The following is a 27,053-nucleotide window of genomic DNA, read 5'->3' on the forward strand; positions in this document are numbered from 1 at the left end:
AAGTCTGAGTCAGATGTTTCTCTGTTGAGTGAATGTTCTTCAGTATTGTGTGTGTTCTCCGACGCACTCATGGGTTCAGTTTCTCTGTGTTTGTGCAGGAAAGCTCAGTATCAGCGGATAGGCAGCATGAGTTTGTCTCCGTCCGCTCCGGAGCGCTGCGTGTCCCGGGACTCCATGGAGGACTACTGGAGCGAGGTGAAGACCATCGAGGAGGAGCGTCAGGGAGGACCGGAGGAGATGGAGCGGGCCAGCGTGGACGGTGCGTACGGATCATCATTCACTCCCTCGCTTCTTACAGTTAAAACTTTATAGCCATCATTATAGTTCATGTCTCTGGTGTGAACGGGCCTAAAGGTCCATGCACACTGCATCCGAAATTTTTGTATGCATCATCCTTTCCTATCAGAATGCTTGCTATGGATGCAAAAACACAGAAAATCAAACCTGATCTGAATTTTTTTTTTATATGACGGAGGAAAGTTTCGGAGGCAGTGTGTTAACGTGAGGTCGTATTTATTTTTTAACGTGCAAACTTTTTCGAACTCTGTGTGCAAAGACCTTAAGAGTCTAATTCATAGCCTTCAGTCTTGTGACCGGCTCGAAGACCAAGAGGGCAAAACATCCATAGAACTGCAGCACAAGTCTGTTTCCAAGCCGCAAATATTTAGATCACCTCTCAAAAGAATAAAACAAAGATATGTGAACAAAATGCAAGTTTTGGCCATATTTTATATGCACCCGTTGCAATATTTCAAGCACTAAACAGCGCAACAAAACATTGTGAAAAACACTTAATGTATTTAAAACAGTGATATTAAAGGAACAATTTCAGTACACACCTTATTGATTATGCTTACTTTATAGGCAAGCAGATGAGCCTGTTATATGCTCCAGTGCGCGAAATGGTTCAATGCGAAAGTTTGCACGTTGCGTTTACAGTAAAAATAACTGTCGGTCAGTGGAGCAAAGCTTTGTTTTGTCGTCCAGGTGGGCGTTCCTGTAAGTGTGTGACATCACGTGAGTACTATCAGTCGGTGTGTTTGATTGTTTCAGAGGCGGAGCTTGAGGAGGCGTGGCTGCAGGAGGCGGGGCTCTCCACGCTGGTGACGGGAACACAGAGCGACGGTCCGGCGGAGGCTCTTCTCTCCACGCTCACGCGCTCACAGGCCGCCATGGTGAAGAAACGGGTGGATAACTACACACAAACACTGCGCAAGAGGAACAGACAGCCCATGAGACACGTGCGAGACGTCTTCTCCATGCACGACGCCTCGGTGAGCGCAAACCGGTGGTTCATGACTGTTTCAAATCAGGGGCCAGTTGTTCAAAAAGATAGATTTTGCTATCCAGGATCAGGTAACCCATTTTACCCGATGGCCAAAATCTGATCAGATTACTTTTGAACAGCTGGCCCCAGATGATCATACGGCAGGTCCGCAGGTGCGGTCTTGTTTGACTGGCGTCAGGGTTGCCAGGTTTTCACAACAAAACCCGCCCAATTGCTACTCAAAACTAGCCCAAAAACTAGCATTTCGAGGGGGTTCCCCCAGTAAAAATTGCATTCCAGGGGGTAACATACGTGTTTTTTGGTCAAATTTGCACTTTAGGGACTAAATATCACATTACTGGGGTCGCTTTAACCCGCAGACATGAAAAACAACCAGCGCAGGGTTAAAGGGGTCATTGGATGCTAATTTTCCACAAGTTGATATGATTCTTTAGGGTCTTAATGAAAAGTCTATAACATACTTTGGTTAAAATTTCTCAATGGTAGTGTAAAACAACACTCTTTTTACCCTGTCAAAAACAGCTCTGTTCACAGCAACCTGTTTTGTTGCATGTCCCTTTAAATGCTAATGAGCTCTGCTGACGGGGTCTGCTGACCCCGCCCCTCTCTTCTGTGGGGTGACGAGCTGTTCTCTGAGAGACTGTAAACTTTAGCCACAGAACTTGCTAACTAGCACGTTATTAGGAAAGGCGATTTGCAAAGATTCATAAAAAATAACATACTCTGGAGGTGAAGCTGTATCACGAATGATTCGCACAAACATAAACACATTTATGTAGATCGGAGGACGCATTCCCTTCAAAAACAAACGTAATCCAGTGTGTCTTCAGCGGCTCAGATGTCGGGAGTAAATGATGACTGCTATGTTCATTATTACATCCAACAACAAAACACCTCAATCGCTCAGGAGCCATTCTTGTCTACATCTGCTCCGGAGTCAAAACAATGGTGGACTGATTACAGTTCACTCAGGGCGGAGCTTTGATAAAACACCAGTGTCAATCAACTATCATGGGAGGAGCCTGGGCCTGTGTGATGTCACACAGCTAAGAATCTGAGAACGGCTTGATTTGAGAAAGGGGTTATTATTTTGGGGGATTTAAAAAAAACACTGGGTGGATTCTTGTCATTATAGAGTAGATGTTTACAAACACTGCCAACACACATTTATGTTCAAACAACATGTAAAAGTGAATTTTGCATCCGATGACCTCTTTAAAGTAGCCCAGTTCTGCCGGAAAACTGCAGACTTGGCAACACTGACAGGCGAGTCGATTGGCTGTCGTGCAGCTGCTGCAGCCATTTGTTCGGCGTCTGAAAATAACGTCCCACTGACTGAGACGGAGCGAGCAGCGACACATGAGGAAACACCAGACGCGGTTAAAATTAGCCTCATGACAGCAGATGAGACCGCAAAAACCTGCTGAGTCGACACACATCTGAGTTTGGATTCTTTCCTCGTAAACGTCAAGATGATGTGATTATATGTATTAGGAATGTCAACGATTAATCGATCAATTGTCGATAAGAGATGCAATCGATTAAAGCTTTTTAAAGTTTAATTTTGGGCTGCGTGCGGCTCATTCACAAAACACTGTGAGTGACGGGGCTGGATCTTTGGCCAAAATAATTCTCTAACATACAAATTATGCTTCTAATGAGATCCAAACTTTAAAAGTACATTGAAACAGAAACAACACAAAGTTCTTTTGTATTGAAATATAGTAACTAAGTCATGTTTAATTATAATTTCCCCAGATAATTGTTTCATATCGGTCTCTGCGCTTCGACAGGGCTGCGTTTTGATTGGCATTTGCTCATCCTGTCATGCCGGTGAATATCAAGCTTAACAATTAATTGATTAATTGATTGTTACTTTAAACGACGATCGATCATGGAAATTATTGAAAATTGACATCCCTAATATGTATGAAAAACAAAGATGTGTCATTGAGAAAGTCGCAATGAAATCTCAGATCTTTTCTTCTGTATTGTGACGTACATCTGAATGTAATGAGTTATCGAAAAAAATCGTAGGGCAGGGCTTGGTTCTGTGCATCGGTTGTTGATTGGATGTTGAGATGTGGGCGTGGCTCTCAAAAGTGTATGCAGATGGACGTGAGCTTGCAGGGGCGGAGTTTAAGAGCACTAAATGATTGACATACGTCACCAGTGAAAATATCACACCACAAACTATTCGAACATCAGCGGCGTGAAATGAAAATTCTATTTTCTAATTGCATGCAATTAATTTGTGCATGTTTCATTCATGTTTTGAGCTTGTAATGTTTCATTAAAAACAATATGAGCTCAAAACATTAAAAAAAAAAAAAGAAACATGCATGAATAAATTGCATGCACATAACAAGGTCAAGGGTTTGATTCCCAGTGAATGCATGAACTGAACATGTATATCTTGAATGCAATGTAAATCATATGCATAAATCTAACCAACGGCATGAGTTTGGGGGCGGGACCATCTGTTTGACTGACTAACGGCAGCAGGTTAGACTGAACAGAGAGTCTATGGTGCTGTGGAGTCTGGACATGTTTAGAGGAGTGTGGTCAGAAACTGGTCAGACAGACAGAGACTGAATCAGTCGTGACTCACGCTCAGCTGCTCCGACAGCTGAAATATCTGATACTCTGATTGGATATGAAGCACAGATTCATTGGACCAAAATAGTCCAACAAATCCGTCTATACAGACATTAATACACACATGCTGAAATGATTTATATCTGACATGTGGGATGTGATGTCCTTGATTTGTCTATTTGAGTGATTATTGATTAACTGTCTGATCATGGTTATTGATCTAACCACAAGTATTTGAGATAACAACAATAATTATGCAGTCTAAATTTCAATCACATTTTGCCATTAAAATAAGGAAATTTAAGCATTTAAAAGAATATGCCATCAAAGAATATAAAATCTAAAAATCAGTACACAAAGATATTTAAAGACTGTATTATATTGTTACATTATATTATTCTACATTTTATATAATTAATTATATAAACAATTAATTTTCACAGTAAATATTGACCAATTTTATTATATGATTCCAAGTAAAAAAAAAAAAATTAGTCTTGCACTGCAAGTGCTGAACAGAATGAAATGGTTAATTGCAGTTATTTGCAGTGGTGCACGCTGATTTTAGTGTTGAATGGAACGTGTTTACCTCATGAATCCGTGTGATTTTGCTCTCTTACAGTCTGAACTGACGCCTCCTATTTCTCCAAACGGACAGATCGCTCCCAAACTGCCGCAGTGGAATCCACCTAAAGGTTGGACATCGTTTAACCCTTTTTAGATCATATATTTACATGAACATGCATTCATTTAGAAGACACAACATCACAAGCAGCTTATCATAAGAGACACAATGTTTACAGTACATGATGGCAAATATAAACTAGATTAGTACACAAAAAGAAGAAATGCAGAAAAGAGAAGAATAAGATTACTGTTTATTGTTTAAATAGGGAGTTATTATTGAAAGTGTCTGTGTTTATGGTTTTGGTTCACAGACAAACCAAAATGTATTCAAACACCTTCTCACATTATATCACAGTTTATTCGCTATAGTTTAGAAAATGGTAATAAAATATGAGTTAAACTGCGTCAGAACTAATTCATCTTGATAATAACTTTGATAGAAAGGTTTGTAATGAATTCGGTTGAATAGCTGTCAGCTGTTAAAGTTAAGAACACAATTAGATAAAACCAATTTAGCTCAAACAATTACCAAGAAATGCTTATTTTGTTCAGTCTGTGTGTAAAAAGATCACATTAACAATTAAAGAAAAAACACTTCAGCAAAACACGCTCAGCTCAAAGTGTCTGAATCATTTTTGATCCGGTCGTCCACTGTATGAAGGATTTCTGGGTGTAATATGTCACAGTTCACTTTATTTTGCTCTCCTCACTTACATAAATGAACTATAGTGTCCTGCACCCAACTAGTAAAAAGAAATTATATCTGGTGTCCGATTCATTATTGGTTTGAGCTCATGGAAATATCATTATCGTTGGTGATTAAGGTCTTAGTCCGGAGCTTAGTTCATGTTTTTTTTGTTTATGTGTGTGTCCAGTCCCTCCGTCATGTGCAGCCTTCACTCCAGCGGACACTAACGGCTCCAGCAGCGTTTCAGAGACCATCGTTTTATCGTTTGACGTGGCGTATTCAGAAGGGGCTCGAGCTCATCGGAAAGGCCGCGAATGCCAAGACTGCCGGAGGATCCGGAAAGACGACAGGGATTTACCGGTGCGTTTCATCTGGCATAATGTCTCTCATTTGAGTTTTAAAACTGATTCTGTAAGTTAGTTCCCATCAAATTTAAAGACTCCTTGAATTCAGCGTGAGAGGTTTATATGCTTAGTTCATGTTTGTTGCTTTGATTGGTAAGATTTCCCCATTTAAACATTTTGATATTGCTTCCATTGTCCTCATTTGTAAGTTGCTTTGGATAAAAGCGTCTACTAAATGTAAATATTTTTGGAAAGAATGCTCACTAAGACTGCATTTATTTGATCAAAATCCAGTAAAATTGTGAAATATTAAAACAGCTGTTTTCTATGTGAATGTGTTAAACTGTAATTATTTCTGTGATGCGCAGCTGTATTTTCAGCATCATTACTGCAGTCTTCAGCGTCACATGATCTTCAGAAATCATTCTAATATGCTGATTTGCTGCTCAAGAAATTATAAAATGTGATTCTTGCTGAATAGAAGTATTCATTACTTTCAAAAGAAAAAAAACACCTTGTGAACAGTAGTGTAGATCTGGTCCAAATAAAACAAACAAAACCCTGTCCTTCTTGTCAACACAGGAAAGAAAATTGTCCAGCAATCTCATGGGGTCTAGATAATGCACCTTTTACCGGCAGTGTTTGTTCTGTTGCTTGAAACAAACAAGCAGCATTTACTGAAATCATGTTCCCTGGATGGTGAGCTCAGATCAGATGCTGCTGTCTAATGCGGTTTGTGGTCTGTTCTTCAGAGTTTTCAGATAGTGAAGCCCAGACAGGGCGTGACACGAGTGAGCGATTTATCGTCTGAGGACATCAAGAAGATCGGCTACATCTCCCTGATCGAGCTGACCACCTTCTACGACTTCCTGGGCATCGAGATGAAGAGGAACCGCGTGGTGCGCAGCAAAGCACGAGGTGTGTGTCGGTCATATCGAGACTCAGAAACTGGCTTTAAACAATGTTGTTTTGTTCCCACAGACAGAAGAAAACGATTACTATTGTAAATGCGCATAAAACATGATATCGCCATAGTAAATGTCCACAAAAAGCATGGTATTACCATAATAAATGTCCATAAACATGGTGTCACCTATAGTAAACAAAATATCCACAAAAAACATGGTGTAAGCCTAGTAATAGTTCACAAAACATGGTGTTACCTTTGTAACGCTCATAAAACATGGTGTTACCATAGTAAATATCCATAAAATATGGTGTTACCATTGTAAATGTCCATGAAACTTGGTGTTGCCATAGTAAATGTGCACAAAACATGGCATTACCATAGTAAATATTGTGAATATCCAGAAAACCTGGTGTTACCATGGTAAATGTGCACAAAAGCCATGGTATTACCATAGTAATTGTGTACAAAACATGGTGTTACCATGGTAAATGTGCACAAAACCCATGGTATTACCATAGTAATTGTCCACAAAATGGTGTTACCATAGTAAATGTTCATAAAATATGGTGTTACCATGGTAAATGTTCATAAAATATGGTGTTACCATGGTAAATGTGCACAACATGGTGTTACCATAGTAAAAGTCCAGAGAGCATGGTGTTGATATCGTAAATGTGCAAAAAACATGGTGTTACCATTGGTAATATCAGCCATATTGACAGTCAGAGACCATGTAAAACTGACTGTAAATGCTGTCGTTTTGTTCCCACAGACAGCGGCATATTCGGCGTTCCTCTCATTACATTGCTGGAAAACGACCAGAAGAAATACCCCGGTTCCAGAGTTCCTCTGGTTTTCAAGAAGGTACACTCATCTTTCCTTCTTTGGTTGTTAGAAACGAGGCTGGAATGTTGTGATCGAGATTGCGAGCGCTGGCTTTTCTGGAAAGTTCCCAGTCAGCACTTCTTAGGGCTCAGATACTCGTCCCTCCCGCATCCTTGGACAGAGCCGTGGCACGCTATCTCACATTATCCTGACCCCACAGCCCACGCTCGTCTCCGTTACAGAGGATTTCCAAAAAAACAAAGGCGGTGGCCAGAAGTGCTCTGGCTTGTTTTACGTGCCTGCGTTGACCTCGATGCCTCTGTTTTTAAGTGGAATGATGGAGGCCGTTTATTGTTTCACTGGAGAGAGATTTACTGAGGAAACACTTAGAAATACAGAGATGGAGGATTAAAATAGACGCTTTAATAAACCTTCAGCAGTGAATCTACTCCGCCTGAGATTCTTTCAGCATTGCAACACCGTCAGTATTTGTGTTGGGTAACTCGAGAGCTGACGGGAAGATACGGAGACCCCCGGCTGGTAGAAATCCCCCACATGCAGCTGTGTGTGTGTGACAGTTGATGAGTCTGACGCTCTTATCAATGACTGATAAAGACTCTGGAATCTCAATCATCTCTGTCAGAAAACATCAGCACACAGTCGGTGTTCTGCTCTTGTTTACATGCCACTCCAAGCTACCTCAAAACAATACTGTGGAATTACCATAGCACATGGTTTTAGCATAGGAAATGTCCAGAAAACATGGTGTTACTGTAGTAAATGTCCAGAAAACATGGTGGTACTGTAGTAAATGTCCAGAAAACATGTTACTGTAGTAAATTCCCAGAAAACATGGTGTTACCACATTAAATTTTCAGACATCATAATCTTGTCAGTGTGAATATCCAGAAAACAGTGTTAACATAGTAAATATCCCTAAAAAATATATGGTGTTACCATAGTAAATATCCAAAAAACATGGTTGCTGTGGTAAATTTCCAGATAACATGGTGTTAACATAGTAGATGTCCGGAAAACATGATGTTGGAGTACTACATTTTTCATAAAACATGGTGTTTGCCATAGTAAATTTCCAGAAAACATAGTTCTACCATAGTGAATGTCCAGAACACATGGTGTTACCATATTAAATATCCAAAAAACATGATGTTACCATAGTAAATGTCCAGATAACATGGTGTTAACATAGTAGATGTCTGGAAAACATGGTGTTGCCATAGTAAAGGTCCAGAAAGCTATGCTAATACCCAGCATGTACGTTTGTGTATCTCATGTGTTGATGATGACGTTTGTGTTCCTGCTTTCAGTTGTTGTCTAAACTGGAGCAGACGGGGTTACAGACGGAGGGGATTCTCAGGGTTCCAGGATCAGCGTCCAGAGTGAAGGTAAATGATCCATCATCACTCCAGAACTACAGCGTCATTCACACAGCAGACATCAGCTTCATTCTCTGCAGCGTGAGGAACATGGCCTGCTCCAGGATTTGTGCAGTTGGCATGTGGCTCAGTGACACATCCGTAAAGCATCTGACCTGGATTTCTCCCACTGATTCCAGCTTTAATTCCACAGTCCTCAGCATTATTCATCCATGAGTGAAGAACAGCAGCTCAGGATGACAGAAATGAAGTTAGAAAGTCAAATCACACTCGTATTGCGCAAGACATGCTGCCACTTTAAGAGAGTTAACATGACGTCGAGAGCGTCCGAATATGCTACATTTGCTCCAGATACAAGTCTGAATGTTGATGTCTGATCCTGGAATGCTGTTGTGTAATATCTGGAAAAGTCATGCAAACACCAGTGTACTTTATTATTATTATGGAGAAGATGTTTGTTTGTTGTTTAGGTGCTCATGATGTTGGTTTCTGTGTTTGTCCTCCTCAGCATCTGCGTCAGGAGCTGGAGCTGAAGTTCTACGAGGATCGTTTCGACTGGGATCAGGTGCGTCAGAACGACGCGGCGGGTTTGTTGAAGATGTTCATCCGCGAGCTGCCGTATCCTCTGCTGACCCAACAGCACCTGCCGGCATTCACAGCCGCTCAGAGTGAGTCTGAACATCCATATCCACGTCTCTTCACTGACCGTTCAGTGTCTCGTCTCTCATCTCTCTGTCTCTCTGTCAGGTATCTCATCACCCAAACATCAAATCCAGGCTCTTCATCTTCTCATCATGCTGCTTCCTGAAGCCAACAGAGACACTCTGAAGGTCTGTTCATCTCATCATGCTCACAAATGGTTCCTGAAGATGATGTAACGCACAAAACTGGGCCCCTCATTGTTAAATTTAAATACCCTCCAAGATATTTAAAAATTTTATTTAAAGAAACTAGGAGTGGCGATATATTAAAATTCTTATAAATAAATAATTAGAATAAATAAATCCCAGAATTCCAGCAACTTAATATTGTTGGCGGAAAGGGTTAGTTAACTACATTTACATTTATGCATTTGGCAGACGCTTTTATCCAAAGCGACTTACATTGCATTCAAGTTACAGTTTTTACATTTTATCAGCTCTTGCTTTCCCTGGGAATCGAACCCATGATCTTGGCGTTGCTAGCGCCATGCTCTACTATTTGAGCTACAGGGAAGCTTTTATGGTTTAACTAAAGCTCAAACCATAAAAAATTCCGTTATTTGAAAAAAAAGTTTTAAATTAAATAAAATTAAATGAAATGAAATTAAATATACAAAATTACACTTATTTTGAGCTAGTTGCCAAAGCAACAATTTTAATTTTCATTTAGTTACCTGATGTACTAAAACTAAAATAAAAATGAATAAAAATTATATTGACAGAAAAAAAAAAAATAAAAATTACAAAATTAATAAAAAATGTAATTGATTACAATTAAATGATGATACTCAATGATACTAACAGTGGTTCACCTTTTAAAAAAATTTTTTTTTATGTATGAAGTGTAATTTAGTGATTTTTTTTTTTTTTTTTTTAAAGTTTGTGATAACATGGTTTTTAAAATTAAAAAAAAAAAAAAGTACTGACCCCAAACATTTGAACCGTAGTGTAATAATAACAAACAATAATGATGAAAATTCAGCTTTGATCACAGGAATAAATTATGTTTTACAATATATTCACATACTTATTTTAAATTGTAATAATATTTCACTATTTTACTGCATTTTTGATCAAATAAATGCAGCCTTGATGAGCAGAAGAAACATTAAAAATCTTACTGATCCCAAACCTATGAACGGCAGTGTACAGTAAATCTAACAAAACCTCTGGGAATGTCCTCATTTGAAATGTCTTCTAAAAATGCAGGTGCTTTTCTGTGTTAGTTAGCTAATGTATGGAATGTCCCTATTTGGATAGTTGAGTAAACATGTGTGCGTGTGTGTAGGTAAAGTATTCAAATGAGCGTGTTCTCAGGTCAAGTTGGTGAACCGGTTGTGCAGGTGGCATTAATCTGTGATGACACACACAGTCTCAGAGAGGATCAGGCCGCTTTGACGTCATGTGTTTGGTGCCCATATTCTCATGTGGAGATTCAGCGCTGATTCGGTTTAATCTGTGTGCTGACTTCAGCTGAAAATGCAGTGCAGATGCACTAGAGACGCGTTTACCCTGGAGCTCAAACAGCAGAGCGTGACGCCAGCAACGCCAAGGTCACGGGTTCGAATCCCAGGGAACGAATAAACTTAAATGAATGCTTGTAAATCTGAAGTCATGTGGAAATTCCTGTTTGGAGTTTGTCAGAATTTTCTCTAGTAATAGAGAAATAAATTAATTAATAAAATTATTAAAATTAATAAAACCCCCAGGTTAAAAAAAAAAGTACATTTCCGTAACTTAAAGTGCTCTATTTTCACGCACTAATGTTGTACTTAATATACTAAAAATGATTCTATAGTAGGTTAAGTCAAAGTTAAGTCGTCCCATACTCGAAATGGTGCTCTGCATTTAACCCATCTAAGTGCACACACACAGCAGTGAACAAATGCACACACACAGCAGTGAGTAGTGAACAAGTGCACACACACCCGGAGTAGGCAGCACCCGGGGAGCAATTAGGGGTCCGGTGCCTTGCTCAAGGGCACCTAAGTCATGGTTCGAAGGTGGAGAGAGTGCTGTTCATTCACAAACCCACCTTTAATTCCTGCCGGTGCAAGAATCGAACCAGCAACCTAAAGGTTACAAGCCCGACTCCCTAACCATTAGGCCACGACTACCCCCTGGTACTTCTTAAGATCATCTAAGTGTACTCAACAGTGCTATTTTGGGACACTGTGAATATGAACTGAAATGTGCTTTTAACATACTATCTCTTATATTTAAAAAATGTATTTAGTCACCACTTGTGAGAAAGATGGGTTCAAGTGTACTAGTGCGCGCATTTTAGCTTATATTCAGTGTCCCAAAATAGCACTGTTGAGTACACTTAGATGATCTTAAGAAGTACTAAAGAATCTTTTAGTACATTAAGTACAAAATTAGTGTGTGAAAATAGAGCACTTTGTGGAAGTGTACTTTTTTTTAACTGGGGCCAGCCCTTGGGTCGTCGTCAGGTGATGTTTGCTGTTTGTTCACTGTACGATGTTTGTTCTCAGGCTCTTCTGGAGTTCCTCAGAAAGGTGGTGGCGACGAGGAGAAGAACCGCATGAGTCTGTGGAACGTCTCCATGATCGTCGCACCGAACCTCTTCACGTTTCGCGGGAAGAACGTCAAACAAGAGGAGATGCAGGGCGCGGTCGCTGCCGCCCAGCTCGTCGTCTCCTCATTACCCATCAGGACCTGCTGTGGACGGTGAGCAACATGCGCTCATGAATATTAATGAGGTGTCTTAGCTGATTGGCTGACATTGGTAAACGTTCACTGGAGGATCATTACAGAAGCCGGTGTTTTCTGTGTCTTTGTCTCACTGACATTTTCTCTAGTAATAGAGAAATAAATTAATTAATAAAATTATTAAAATTAATAAAAATTTAATTGATTACAATTAAATGATGATACTCAATGATACTAACAGTGGTTCACCTTTTAAAAAATTTATGTATGAAGTGTAATTTAGTGATTTTTTTTTTTTTTAAAGTTTGTGATAACATGGTTTTTAAAATTTAAAAAAAAAAAAAAGTACTGACCCCAAACATTTGAACCGTAGTGTAATAATAACAAACAATAATGATGAAAATTCAGCTTTGATCACAGGAATAAATTATGTTTTACAATATATTCACATACTTATTTTAAATTGTAATAATATTTCACTATTTTACTGCATTTTTGATCAAATAAATGCAGCCTTGATGAGCAGAAGAAACATTAAAAATCTTACTGATCCCAAACCTATGAACGGCAGTGTACAGTAAATCTGACAAAACCTCTGGGAATGTCCTCATTTGAAATGTCTTCTAAAAATGCAGGTGCTTTTCTGTGTTAGTTAGCTAATGTATGGAATGTCCCTATTTGGATAGTTGAGTAAACATGTGTGCGTGTGTGTAGGTAAAGTATTCAAATGAGCGTGTTCTCAGGTCAAGTTGGTGAACCGGTTGTGCAGGTGGCATTAATCTGTGATGACACACACAGTCTCAGAGAGGATCAGGCCGCTTTGACGTCATGTGTTTGGTGCCCATATTCTCATGTGGAGATTCAGCGCTGATTCGGTTTAATCTGTGTGCTGACTTCAGCTGAAAATGCAGTGCAGATGCACTAGAGACGCGTTTACCCTGGAGCTCAAACAGCAGAGCGTGACGCCAGCAACGCCAAGGTCACGGGTTCGAATCCCAGGAACGAATAAACTTAAATGAATGCTTGTAAATCTGAAGTCATGTGGAAATTCCTGTTTGAGTTTGTCAGAATTTTCTCTAGTAATAGAGAAATAAATTAATAAAATTATTAAAATTAATAAAACCCCAGGTTAAAAAAAAAAAAAGTACATTTCCGTAACTTAAAGTGCTCTATTTTCACGCACTAATGTTGTACTTAATATACTAAAAATGATTCTATAGTAGGTTAAGTCAAAGTTAAGTCGTCCCATACTCGAAATGGTGCTCTGCATTTAACCCATCTAAGTGCACACACACAGCAGTGAACAAATGCACACACACAGCAGTGAGTAGTGAACAAGTGCACACACACAGCAGTGAGTAGTGAACAAGTGCACACACACCGGAGTAGGCAGCACCGGGGAGCAATTAGGGGTCCGGTGCCTTGCTCAAGGGCACCTAAGTCATGGTTCGAAGGTGGAGAGTGCTGTTCATTCACAAACCCACCTTTAATTCCTGCCGGTGCAAGAATCGAACCAGCAACCTAAAGGTTACAAGCCCGACTCCCTAACCATTAGGCCACGACTACCCCCTGGTACTTCTTAAGATCATCTAAGTGTACTCAACAGTGCTATTTTGGGACACTGTGAATATGAACTGAAATGTGCTTTTAACATACTATCTCTTATATTTAAAAAATGTATTTAGTCACCACTTGTGAGAAAGATGGGTTCAAGTGTACTAGTGCGCGCATTTTAGCTTATATTCAGTGTCCCAAAATAGCACTGTTGAGTACACTTAGATGATCTTAAGAAGTACTAAAGAATCTTTTTTAGTACATTAAGTACAAAATTAGTGTGTGAAAATAGAGCACTTTGTGGAAGTGTACTTTTTTTTAACTGGGGCCAGCCCTTGGGTCGTCGTCAGGTGATGTTTGCTGTTTGTTCACTGTACGATGTTTGTTCTCAGGCTCTTCTGGAGTTCCTCAGAAAGGTGGTGGCGTACGAGGAGAAGAACCGCATGAGTCTGTGGAACGTCTCCATGATCGTCGCACCGAACCTCTTCACGTTTCGCGGGAAGAACGTCAAACAAGAGGAGATGCAGGGCGCGGTCGCTGCCGCCCAGCTCGTGCGTCTCCTCATTACCCATCAGGACCTGCTGTGGACGGTGAGCAACATGCGCTCATGAATATTAATGAGGTGTCTTAGCTGATTGGCTGACATTGGTAAACGTTCACTGGAGGATCATTACAGAAGCCGGTGTTTTCTGTGTCTTTGTCTCACTGACATCTGCTCTTTACTAAAGTAACGAAATATTCATAAAATAAATATATTTTTAAAAATAACTAAATATCAATGAAATAAACATTTTAAGTATATTTCTATTTTAAATATTACAAATATAAAAAAAAATTATAATAAAAATTACATTAACTAATAAAAATTACTAAAACTCTTAAGTAAAATTACAATTCCAATGAAAACAGAAAATGCAAAAATAAAAACAATTCAAAACATACAGAAACTATAATAGTATCTCAATGAAACTAAAATAACACTGGTTCTGGCACTGATTATCTTTTATTACCAAATAAGAATTTACACGACTTCTCTACTAATCTAGTGATTACAGGGTTTTTTACACACATATAGCAATTTCTATAATCTATCTAAAAATGTAAATTAATATCTGTGTTTTTGAATATTAATGAGGTGTCTTCGCTGATTGGCTGAGATCAGTAAACAGGTGCAGGTGATGTTCAGATTGATAAAGTCGTTGTTTTCTGTGTCGTTGTGACTGATGTCTGCTCTTTATATCCGCAGGTCCCATGTTTTCTGATCTCTCATGTCAGGAAAATGAACGAAGCCTCCATGGGCAAAAACACAGACTTCAGAGAAGAGCAAGCGCAGACTACTGAAGAGATGGAACACGGAGAAGGAGCGCGAGCGCAGTGAAGTGAGTGCTCATGGGATTGAAGCAGTTCAGATGAGTGTTTAGTGATCTGCAGGGGTTCATACATCATCAAAATGTCAAATTAAAAAAAGAAAATGGTTTTACAATAAAAATCAATCAATAATAAATATGAGTTTGCTTACCATTAACCATGTGACCATTAACCCATCAAAGTTTATTATTGAAATATTAACTTAAAATCTGAGGAGGATTTCAAGTAAATATGAGCTCAACTGGGTTAAGCTGATGAAAATGTTTGGGAATCCCTGGTGTAAAAATATTATACATAATATTTTTGAGTAGTTTTTAAGGCTTGCCTTTTTTACAGAATCTACCCGATATGAGAAAGGGTTTTGGATTTATCAGGATTTAAAAAAACAACAAAAAAAACACACTTTTATCATTATAGGGTGGTTGTATACACACACTGCAAATTTTAGTTCAAACAACATGTAAAAGTGAATTTTGCATCCGACGACCCCTTTAAGTTTAAACTGCATCAGGTGCTTTTTGAGGGAAAAACAACGCATAGATTTTTTGCTTAGTTTGTTCAAGGCTTTTTAAGTGAAGTTATTATTATGTATAAGAATAGAATTAGGTTTCATTTAGATAGTATTTAACACTATTTGCTTAAAGTTGCCTTGTGTTTGATGAGAAATAAACCCAAAAGCTGAAGATTTTTGTAGTGTACAATTAGTGTCTTCGCAAATATACACAATAAACTAATGTGACAGACAAGCCTTTTTGTCTCTACATAGAGATACACTTACATAGATGGGTGAACATAATCGCCTGATTTTATAAATGCGGACAATTACATTTACATTAAGCACCCAGTTTGCTCTTGTCTATAAATAACATTTACAAAATGAGCCTACAATAGCATTTTTTTTTTTGTGAATGTAAAGATCCCTGATTAATGAAATTGTTAATAAAATGATTAATGAAATTAGAAAATGTTTATGGATGTTCAGTTTAGTTTTATTATAGTTTCATACATGTATACATGTACAGTATTTTGTTCTAATGGCACGAATAATCTCAAACTTCATGGGGTTTTACACGATTCTTTGATTCTCTCGTGGGTATGGTGAAGTTTACTAAAAACAGACATTTTCACGTATATTTCAAGTATAAACAAGGCTTTACGAGCCCGTCTAGCACGCGTTTACATAGAAAAACAACGGAAAAGCAGCGCTGTGAATGAAAAACGGCCGCTAATTGTTTAACAAATACTAATTCACTTTACATAAAGTCACTTCAGAAGCCGCTACGACGGCTCGGGCTTCTTGAGGTAAGTTATTACAGTATTAATAGCATTATTGATTAGAGAATTATGAGAGAGAGAGAGAGAGTGTGTGCTGTTACCTGTGTCTATATTGTGTTCGTTCTCCAGGTCAAGTCATAAATTCTCGTGAAAGTCACTTAACGAGGAAATATCTTTGTCGTTTCATCCTGTCAACGGTTAAAAAGTGGCGCGTAATTTGATTCAGCGTTTCCACGGCGACGCGTCGCTCGACGGTTGAGGTGGAATTCAAATAATTGCATCATAATTAAAGCAGAATTAAACAATAATAAAATAGCGTAAATAATACCTTATTTAGTTCCTAGTTTCTGAGTGAATCTGTTGATTGACTCATTCATAAATATTTGGCGCCACCTCCTGACGTAACAGTGACGTCGCGGTACAAAAGCATACAATGATACAACCGGCGAAAAGTTCCGGTGATTACTGGAATTAATTAACTGTATATAATAAAACCTCTCCGTCTGTTTTCTTCAGGTCACCGACTTCCGTGACGGCGTCATCAGAGTTCACGCGCCGCTCCAGGCAAAGGTTTCCATGGCGATTCAGCTGAACGCAGAGATGAAGGCCAGAGACATAATGGCGCGCTTCGACATCGAGAACGGGTGAGTGATATGGCCAAAATTTATATCACGATATATTTCTTCATTTCTGTCGATACGATATAATTCCGATATCAATATGAACACTATTTAAAAAAAAAAGCCTCATAAAAACTGCCAAGAATGCCCACAACAGATGTCTGTACCTACAAACTTAATGTTCACCTTTTATTTGTATTTAGCCTTCATACAAACAAGAAATGTGAAATCACTGTCAAATAAACATCTCAGACTCACCTTATTAATATTAATATCTTTAACGTCAAACTAACATACACTAGCAGTCAAAAGTTTTTGAACAGTAAGATTTTTGTTTTTTAAAGAAGTCTCTTCTGCTCACCAAGCCTGCATTTATTTGATCAAAAATACAGCAAAAACAGTAACATTTTGAAACATTATTACCATTTAAAATAACTGTTTTCTATTTGAAAATATTTTAAAATGCAAGTTATTCCTGTGATTTCAAAGTTGAATTTTTAGCTTCATTTCTCCAGTCACACGATCCTTCAGAAATCATTCTAATATTCTGATTTGCTGCTCAAAAAAACATTTATTCTTATGTCGAAAACAGCGGAGTAGAATTGTTTTTCAGGTTTCTTTGATGAATAGAAAGTTCAGAAGAACAGCATTTATCTGAAATAGAAATCTTTTGTAACATTATAAATGTGTTTATCATCACTTTTGATCAAGTTAAAGCATCCTTGCTAAATAAAAGTATTAATTTCTACCCCCTCAGAGATACATTCATATAAATCACCCGCGCCGTGTTTTGATTTTGAAACGTGCAGTGCTCATGTTTGTTCAACGAAGTCAAACGCCACAAATAAATCAATGTATGGGAAACACTAGTAATGTATATCGAAATATCGGAAATTTGTTTAAAAATCATATCACCGTTATTGAAAAAAAAAAATATTGCGATACATATTGATATCGAATTATTGTCCAGCCCTAGTGAGTGAACGAACTAACGAACGAACACACCGGTCACGTGACTGAACCGATGTTAACCGATTAATACCGATTACAGGCGCGGGTCACGCAGCACCAGCCGAAGACAGAGACAGTATCTGTTCGAGGTCGGAGGAAACATCGGTGAGTTTCACATTAATTATAATAATCATTTTATTTATATATATATATATATATATATATATATATATATATATATATATATTAGTCAAACAAAAATAATTTTATTACCATTTTCTAAACTATAGCGAATAAACTGTGATATAATGTGAGAAATGTTGAAGGTGTCTGAATACATTTAGGTTTGACTGTATAACTGCTATTTGTTAATAGAATAAAGTAATTAAAAAATCCTGGTAATAAAAGATAAACAGTGAACCAGTGTTATTTTAGTGCCATTGAGTTTGTTTTTTTGATGTCTTGAATTAGTTATTTAATTTAGTTTTCACTTTAATTTTAAAGTTTGTCATTTTGCTGTGTGTTGTCGTTTATATTAATTAATATTTTAGAAGAGCAGACATCAGTTTTAATGAGATGCAGAAAAAAATATGACATACTAAGTCATAATTATTACTTTAAAATTTGAAGTTATGACAAAAATATTGAAATTGACATACAAAGTCAAATAATTGGCAAGAAGTAGAAACGGACACATTAAGTCATAATTGACATAAAAAATATAAATTGATGTCAAAATGATCACTTTAAAAGTCAAAATTATATAAATAATAATAAAAAAATAAAAAATCGAAATTATTATATAATGTAATTTGATTTTATATATATATATATATATATATATATATATATATATATATATATATAATTTCAAATTTTAAAGTCAGTTTCAAATTTGTCACATTTGACTTCTCATAATTTTGCCCTTTCACCTCATAATTATGACTTTTAAAGTTCAATTATGAAACAAATTTGATTTCAGATGAATATTATGAATTCTTTTTTAAACAGTACATATTAATCTGAAGTATTTTTGTTTGTTTTCTCTAGGCGAGCGCTGCCTGGATCCAGACGCTCATTTACTAGATGTTTACCGCGTTAACCCTCACTGTGAATGGGTGCTGAAGTCACGGGCGACCTGAAGGAGTGTTTACTGCACATGAACCCGGAGACCATCAGCTGCTCTGAGGCTCTCGCTCGGAGGTCAGGGGTCAAACATCCGCCGCTGCGGTTCAGTGCTGGTCATTGAGTTTGTTTGGTGCCAAAACTGTGTGACCTTCCGATCAGAAGCCCTCATCAGGACGCATGTTTCATCGCTTTATACCACTAGCCAGTGTAAAAAAAGAGCATGTACATAATATTTATACCACTAATTTATCCCGCTGTACGATAATGATTTTGTATTGTTTATATACGCTGCATGTTTGTGATGAAGCCATGTGAACTCAAACACTACAAACCTGTGAAGAACTCAAACGGCATGTATTTCACCCTGAAATCACACGACTGAAAGAAGAAATGAAGATTATAGAGCCGTTTTTGACTTTTGTGACATTATTTTCCTTAAAAAAAAAACATTTTGCCCCAAAATCTCATTATTGTGATGAATTACTGAAATGGGGATTTTTGTTGTTGTTGATTGTTCCTTTAATTTTACTGATTTAATGTATTGTTTTTTTATTGTAAAAATGACTATTACAGAATTGAGAATATTGAACATAAGTTAAAGGCCCTGATGTATTATATAAATATTAATTATATATATATATTCTGTGTATATGTGTGTATATATATATATAGTATATACATACATACACACACAAATATATATTTATACACATACACACATTTATATATTACAGGAATGTGAATTTCTAATTCTCATTAAAATAATGCCACTATATATATCTCCTAAAAAAGTCTTTATTGACTAAAAGCAAAGCTAAATTAATGTTTGGCGCTGGGTTTCGGTGTGAAATATGAGCTGGATGTGTTCTTGTGAGATTCATCAACATGGGTCAATATTACCTCTATTTAAAACAGATAAATATTAATGCCAACATCATCCAACGCTAACCGGATTAATGAAGGACTCGTTAACATTAAAGTTCACGAACTACAGAAACAAAGCCAAACCACCTTTGAAATTTCACTGGATGATGTTTTACCTTATATCATGTTCTCAATGTCTGCCAATAACACGTCCTCATCCTCATCCTCATTCTCTTTGATGCTCTGAATTAATTTTTTTACTCTAAAAGCTATTTTTATGTATGATGTACTAGAAAGTTCACCTGTTTTTTTTATTTGTTTTTTTATATAACATGTTTTTGCTGTTGTTAACTGGATTTGTGTTGTTGAAGATCATTTATTTTCCTCATGATGAATGTGTTTTATCATATTGAGCGTTACATTGAAGCATTTTACCGTTATTTAAAGCCTTCAGAACATTACTTTATAGCCTTGTTTCATCAAAACCAAAACGAGTCGGCCAAACCTCTTCATAACATGAAGTCTCTGAGTATTATGAAGAACATGTAGCCATATCATAGACTTCATATCATGAGAATGTATTGCTAAACTATGACTAGTCATGTTGTAATAGCGGGTGAAACGACAGGTCATTATGAAACTAACCCGATTAAAACACGTGAAACCACCTGCTGTGTGTGTGTGTGTGTGTGTGTGTATCTCGGGATCAGCGCTCTGGAATGTTCTGCAATCTTTCTGATAGTGAAGGAATGCCGACAAGTCGGAAATTTCATCACCAGTAAAACAAGCGAAACACTCAACTAAGAAACAACCAGTGTTTTATTAACAAGCAGGGTTTCTGCAGGCTGTGTGAAGGACATTTAAGAACAAGTACAGAAAATGTAAGGAATAAATTGGAGTCAGTATGATCTCTATGTAATGTAAATGTCTAGGGATCATGGTGAGGTTTATTAGCAACACTTCAGGATTTGTAATTAAAAACTTCCAACAGATCTCCATTACTTTTAAAATCATTTTTACCAAAAAAATAGCTCTGCTTTCAAACACTAGAAAATGGAAATGACTTTTACACTCCGTTCTTCTTCAGTACTTTTGGCATTTTTCCAGCGCAAATGTCTGAAGGATTCTTAAATCAAGATACATTTACTTGAGAAGCGAAATGATGCAAGATAAGAAGTCTCGTTTTCTAAAAATCTGATATTGTTGTAGTTCCTTTAACTTGACTGATTTAATATATTAAGTTTATTTTTACTGTAAAAATGACAGAAATGAGACCAATGAGAATCATGATTGAGCATAAATATTGTTCATTAATTAATATTGAACATAAGTAAAATGCCCTGATTTATTACAATAATAATATTTATTTTTCTTTATTGATTTAAAAAAAAAAAAACATCTTTACAAGAATTTGAATGTTTAAATCTCATTAAAATAATGTCACAATACAAAAAGAAAAGTCGTAAATACAAGCTTTATTTACTAAAATGTACTTTTCCATTGATCTAAAAAAATTATTTTATGATTAAAACAAGTACAAAAACCTGCTAATAGGCTCCAAAAATTAACTTCATTCAAAAGTAAAACATTTTCCACACAGTATTGACATTTTTCTTGATTTAAGCGTAAACTCACTTAATTTTAATTTCTCAGACTTCATGTCTTCATTCCGCATCTCCAGTAAATGTGTCTTGATTTAAAGATTTGTACTAGAAAACAAGACAGAAATACTGAGGATTTATTTATTTTTTCAGTGCATGCAACAGTTAATGCCACAACTTTTTAAATTTAAGACTTTCTGCTCTGAATTAAGACTTTTTTAAGGCTTTAATTTGTGGAAGGGTGAATTAAGGCTTTTTAAGAGCCGCAGAAACCCTGAAATCTAAACATGTTGCGAGTCAAAATTCACAAACGTTATTTAAGACCTTCTCAGTACAAATGGATTGAGCTGTGTTTGCATGAACCGGAGGCGTTTACGCAGCGTTATCCGGGCAGGAGTGAGGGATGACGTGCGGATGAGCGAAGGCGGCGCTGAAGTCCAGCACGTCGGTGACGTGACCCTTAAAGACCCGCAGGTTCCTCATGCAGCCGCGGAACGGTTCTCTGGAGCTCAGACAGTTCTGCTTCACGTCCGCTGCGAGAGAACAGAGAAACACGGATCAGATCCACCATAACACCAGAAACTGACTCGACTGCATTAAATCAGTGCTCAGACTCAAACTCCATACCTGGGTATCCGCCCACATAGATGGGGTTTTTGGTCTCGGCTGAGGTGGAGGATGAGTACGGGTTCTCCGCGGTCACCGTCACGCCGTCTACGGTCAGACTCAAGCTGTGCTTCTGCTTCTTGGCCACCAGGGTCCGCCAGCGGCCGTCACACATGGACACAGCGCTCCTGCTGCTCGCCGCGATCCGACCCGCGCCGTTATTCACGTTAAACACCACCTGTGACGGGACGAGCACGCTATTAACCATCAGCAAACACCAGAGAAACTCTGGAAACCACATGAGGAGCTCCGGGAAATAACAGCCAATGATAAAAACAAACAAAGAGGGGAAGTAGATGTGTGAACGGACCAGAGTTATTATTGTTAACTGAACTAAAACCATTAACAAAAAAAATCATAACTTAAAAAAAAAAAATTAAAGAAACAAATATATAGAAGAAAGGGAAATTTTATTTTAAATATTTAAGTTTAAGATGACATACTAAAATAAATATATAGACAAATTGCATCAAAGAACAAACTAAAACTAGTAAATAAAAATGAATAAATACTTTATAGACAAACTGCATAAAATAACTAAAATAAGTAAAACTAATAAATAAAATTAAAATATTTAGACAAATTGCATAAAATAAGTAAACTGCATAAAATAACTGAAACCAAATAAACTAAACCTGGTAAATAAAAATGAATACTATACAGACAAATTACATAAAATGCATAAAATAATTTAAACTGAACCTAATAAATATTATATAGATCGCATAAAATAACTAAACCTAGTAAATAGAAATAATAAAAAACACTATATAGGCAAATTTCACAAAAAAACTCAAACGCATAAAATAACTAAAACTGAATAAAATAAAACTAATAAATACTGTATAGATAAACTGCATTAAAACAAAATGCATAAATAACTAAAATGCATAAAATATACAAAAAAAAAAACAAAAAAAAAATACTATATAGACAAATTTCATAAAAACTAAAATACATAAAATAATAAAAAAAATAAAAATGAATAAATACTATATAGATAAATGTAAAAAAAAAAAAAAAAAAGACAAAATTACTAAAAAAAAATTAAAATGAAAACAGAATATATGTATATATATATTATATAAAGGTGTTGGTGATATTAACCTGTCCGTTGATGAGCTCCAGGCCGATGGCGTCCACCTTAGTGCTGCTGATTCCCAACAAAACCCCGTCCGGCGCCGTGGAGCGGAAGTCCAGACTGACCATGACGTCCGAGCCCACGTTATAGCCCTCTTTCACTGCGGAGAGAGCGAGACGTCAGCCTGCGTTCTGAGCACTCATCATTCATCATTACGCGTCAGACTCACTGAAAGCGGCGTATCCGCTGCCGCTGAAGAAGCTGCCGTCCTGAGCGCGTCTGAAGCAGGAACCGGCGGCGTGAGACGACAGCGCAGCGCTGAGATTCATCTGGACGCCGCTAAACGTCACGTCCTGAACACACGCCGCCAGACTGTGTGTCACCTGAAGAACAACACAGGTTAGGATCGGTCAAACAGGCTGACGCTTATATATATTTTGTGTTATATATATTTGTTTTATGTTTTTGTATTTTTGCTAAACCAAGCAAAGGGGTTGTTTTGTTATAGTATTGTAATATTGTATTATTGAATATATGGAGTACAACGTGTTTTGAGGTCAGTTACATTTCCGATTCTCTTGGCGGTGTATGTGGCAGGAAGTCCGCCGAGATACAACTTCCCCTCCACGTCCAGCGTGTGTCCTTTAATGGGTGTGCGGTCAGATTCAGTTCCGTCCACACTGACCATCACCGTCTTCTTACTGAACTCAGCCTTCACCTGCACAAACACAGCAGACATACTGTAAACAAATCTCATTCGTTGTCACACATGTGTCCCTGCAGCACAGAAGCAGTCATAAGCAGCACAGCTATATTTGTAGCAATAGCCAACAATACATTGTATGGGTCAAAATTATACATTTTTCTTTTATGCCAAAAATCATTAGGATATGAAGATCATGTTCCATGAAGATATTTTGTACATTTCCGACCGTAAATATATCAAAACTTCATTTTTGATTAGTAATATGCATTGCTAAGAACTTCATTTGAACAACTTTAAAGGTGATTTTCTCAATATTTAGATTTTTTTGCACCCTCATATTCCAGATATTCAAATAGTTGTATCTCAGACAAATGATCAAACTTTGCTGTTTTTTATTGATTTGTGGAGTGAAACATGAGCTGGACATGGATTTGTGAAATTCAGTCTATAAAACTAGAAGCTGAAAACATGTTTAAACCCTACTGTATCATATCATAAGGCCTTTAAATCATCAAACTCTGCTGTTAAACCTGTCTCTGGTTGATAGTTTAGTGTTTTATCCAGTAAAAGCTCTTTTAGTGTAATTGTAGAAGCGTCCAGCTTCAGCGGCTGCTTCAGTGTCAAATCTTGACTGATTTTGATCAAGTAAGCGTCAGAATAACTGCAGTCATGTCTCCAGATGAACACTTACTGGACTGAAGCAGCTCAGCTTTACTTGATTCTCCATCAATCATTTTCTAGAAACATCAGAGCGACTCAAATCTGATCATCAGGATCTTCTGAGGAGCTTTACTTTCACTGTTCCTCAGCGGAGGAATGATCTTCATCTCACATCTTCTGAGGAGCGTTTATTTCTTCATCTCTCAATCAGCATCGCATTGCATTGCATTATATGTTTGGATCATTTCAGTCTCATCTTACTAAAACATATTACTGGAGATATAGAGTGATCCTTTTGTCAGTGTCTGCTGCGCTGTTAGAAAGATCTCAGTGATTTACATCACAAGCAGCAGAATTTCAGCACATAAATATCAGCATCTGCACCGAATTGCATATTTTTGCTCAGTTTGAGTCTCTGAATAAAATTAAAGCAGATTTTCCTCCATATTCTCACTATATCAGACTATATGAGCCATAAAAGCCTGATGGAGCAAATATCAAAAGCTTTTATTTTTGTCATATTATATGATGTATCAGGGTTGAGAGGGTTAAAGCTATCATGTGATCAGGACTCACGGTGTGCCAGAGGCCGTCGTTGATGGGCGTGGTCAGCGAGGTGTGGGCGGGGCCTTTCCCCAGGTCACATGACAGCTGCAGACGCCCCCCCTGCACCTGCAGAACGGCGTAATCATGCTGGTTTGCGTTGGCCAAGTAGAAGAGAACGCCGCTGTGAGCAAACGTCCGAACGGACAGCTTCACCACAAAACTGAGACGAGGAACAGACAACAACATGTTAAATTAAGATCTATGAGAGCGTCTGTCACGGTCAACTTCTTTCAGTTGTCAAACATCTTGTATATGTGACTGCTTAAAATAGAAATAGATAGTTCATCACATACTAGGTATAAACTTATTTTATCCCATTTAATTTTATAATATTTAATTTAACATTTTTTAATAATTTAATTGCATATATTGTGTTTGTGTGCGTATATATATATATATATATATATATATATATATATATATATATTTTATATACGTATATATATTTTTCATGGTTTTAGTTTTACTTAACTATAATATCACTGAATAAATGGAAACAAATATTTCATCCTATTTAATTTGATAATATTTGTAATATTTAATTTTATATTATTTTACTGTGAATCCTAATGATGATGTAATGCACTGATTGAGATGCATGCAGTAAACTGTGATCATTATGAGCCGATGGCTCTGTTTAAGGCAGGTTTACCTGGTTCTGACGGTCTTATTCTTGAAGCCCATGATCACGTGACTGTGTCGAGACAGTCCAAACTGCAGGGATTGTGGGATGGTTTCTGTGTGATCCGCCGCCGCACACTGAGGAAGTGACCATATAAGGGCGTGAGACAGGTATGACATTCTTACAATGTTACAGACGTGAATAACACATGTTCTGTGTTCACAGAAACTATCTGAAGAATGTCACACGACTCAATGTCATAATGTCATAATGACAACGAAACCTTTGATTTCAGTGCGTCAAATAAAGAGCTATTCATGTCACCTAAAACCACAAACATTTTTGTTATGCAACATTCCTCATTTTCATTTAGTTTAACTTGTGCTAAAACAGAATTAAAATGAATAAAAACTATACAGACATATATAAAAAAAACAAACACTAATAAAAATGACAAAAACATACAAATAAAATTTAAAACTTGAACTAAAATTAAAATGAAACCAAAAAATACAGAAAAAATATATATAAAAACTATAATAGAATCTCAGTGATACTAAAATAAAACTGGTCACATATGGATTCTGTGCTTATTTACTAACAGCAGGGTTTGTACAGAAACTGCAACATTAATTTTTTTTTTTCAGAGATCTCACTTATCAAACAAAATTCCTATTATCTTTCAAATTACAATACATAAACTAATAAAACAAAGTGGTACAAATAAAGTGCAGCACAAGCAAAGCATGCAATGACTGTGGTCACTTTAGCATAAAGGGACACTATGGCAAAGTTATGCTTTCCTTATTTTATGAATACATGATTGACCTGAATGAATGAAAGCTATATCATACACTTGGAAAATTATGAGCTATATCATGCTTGTAGACGCTAGGGGCGTGACAATACATTTAGCTCATGAGATGAGACAAAATACAGACATTAATATTTTAATACTATTTTAAAGAAATTTTCAATCACAAAATGCAAAAAAAAAAAAAATGCAGTTGTATTTTGAAATGTTTTAACTAATCTAAGACCATAACTAACAATTATTTTGGTAATCAAGTAATCTACTGATTATTTAAGTAAGTAATTAAGTAATATGATCATTTTTAGTGATAAAAATAGACCTAAGTGAAAAAAAGACTTTAATATGACTATATTTATATATAAAATAATGATGAGGCAATCATAATTGGTTCAAATAAAGTATCAAAACCAAGTAATTACATGGTTTTATTGAACAACACTGTTAAAATACATAATGTAATATGCCTATATAATATGAATATATTTA

The 27,053-nt window shown here is 36.8% G+C and overlaps 2 protein-coding genes across 2 annotated transcripts in view; one reads left to right on the forward strand and one right to left on the reverse strand.

The window, feature by feature from the left end:
- Positions 1 to 19,410, forward strand: part of arhgap28 (Rho GTPase activating protein 28) — a 33,220-nt gene extending 13,810 nt beyond the window's left edge. Inside the window, 15 exon segments of the mRNA XM_058766088.1 lie at positions 99 to 259; positions 1,054 to 1,274; positions 4,509 to 4,581; positions 5,389 to 5,561; positions 6,298 to 6,463; positions 7,228 to 7,319; positions 8,609 to 8,686; positions 9,186 to 9,345; positions 9,425 to 9,507; positions 13,998 to 14,195; positions 14,852 to 14,920; positions 14,922 to 14,984; positions 16,765 to 16,892; positions 17,920 to 17,984; positions 18,870 to 19,410. Coding sequence (XP_058622071.1) covers positions 99 to 259; positions 1,054 to 1,274; positions 4,509 to 4,581; positions 5,389 to 5,561; positions 6,298 to 6,463; positions 7,228 to 7,319; positions 8,609 to 8,686; positions 9,186 to 9,345; positions 9,425 to 9,507; positions 13,998 to 14,195; positions 14,852 to 14,920; positions 14,922 to 14,984; positions 16,765 to 16,892; positions 17,920 to 17,984; positions 18,870 to 18,961 — 1,822 coding nt within the window. The 3' untranslated portion in view covers positions 18,962 to 19,410.
- Positions 19,411 to 19,549: 139 nt separating this feature from the next.
- Positions 19,550 to 27,053, reverse strand: part of lama1 (laminin, alpha 1) — an 80,900-nt gene continuing 73,396 nt past the window's right edge. Inside the window, exons 57-63 of the mRNA XM_058766072.1 lie at positions 25,784 to 25,890; positions 25,102 to 25,291; positions 23,725 to 23,877; positions 23,389 to 23,542; positions 23,186 to 23,319; positions 22,040 to 22,256; positions 19,550 to 21,945 (exon numbers count right to left, since the gene is read on the reverse strand). Coding sequence (XP_058622055.1) covers positions 21,785 to 21,945; positions 22,040 to 22,256; positions 23,186 to 23,319; positions 23,389 to 23,542; positions 23,725 to 23,877; positions 25,102 to 25,291; positions 25,784 to 25,890 — 1,116 coding nt within the window. The 3' untranslated portion in view covers positions 19,550 to 21,784. The remainder of the gene's footprint in view (positions 21,946 to 22,039; positions 22,257 to 23,185; positions 23,320 to 23,388; positions 23,543 to 23,724; positions 23,878 to 25,101; positions 25,292 to 25,783; positions 25,891 to 27,053) is intronic.

The sequence above is a fragment of the Onychostoma macrolepis genome, chromosome 24 (genome assembly GCF_012432095.1).
Source record: "Onychostoma macrolepis isolate SWU-2019 chromosome 24, ASM1243209v1, whole genome shotgun sequence".
NCBI classification, from domain to species: Eukaryota; Metazoa; Chordata; class Actinopteri; order Cypriniformes; family Cyprinidae; genus Onychostoma; species Onychostoma macrolepis.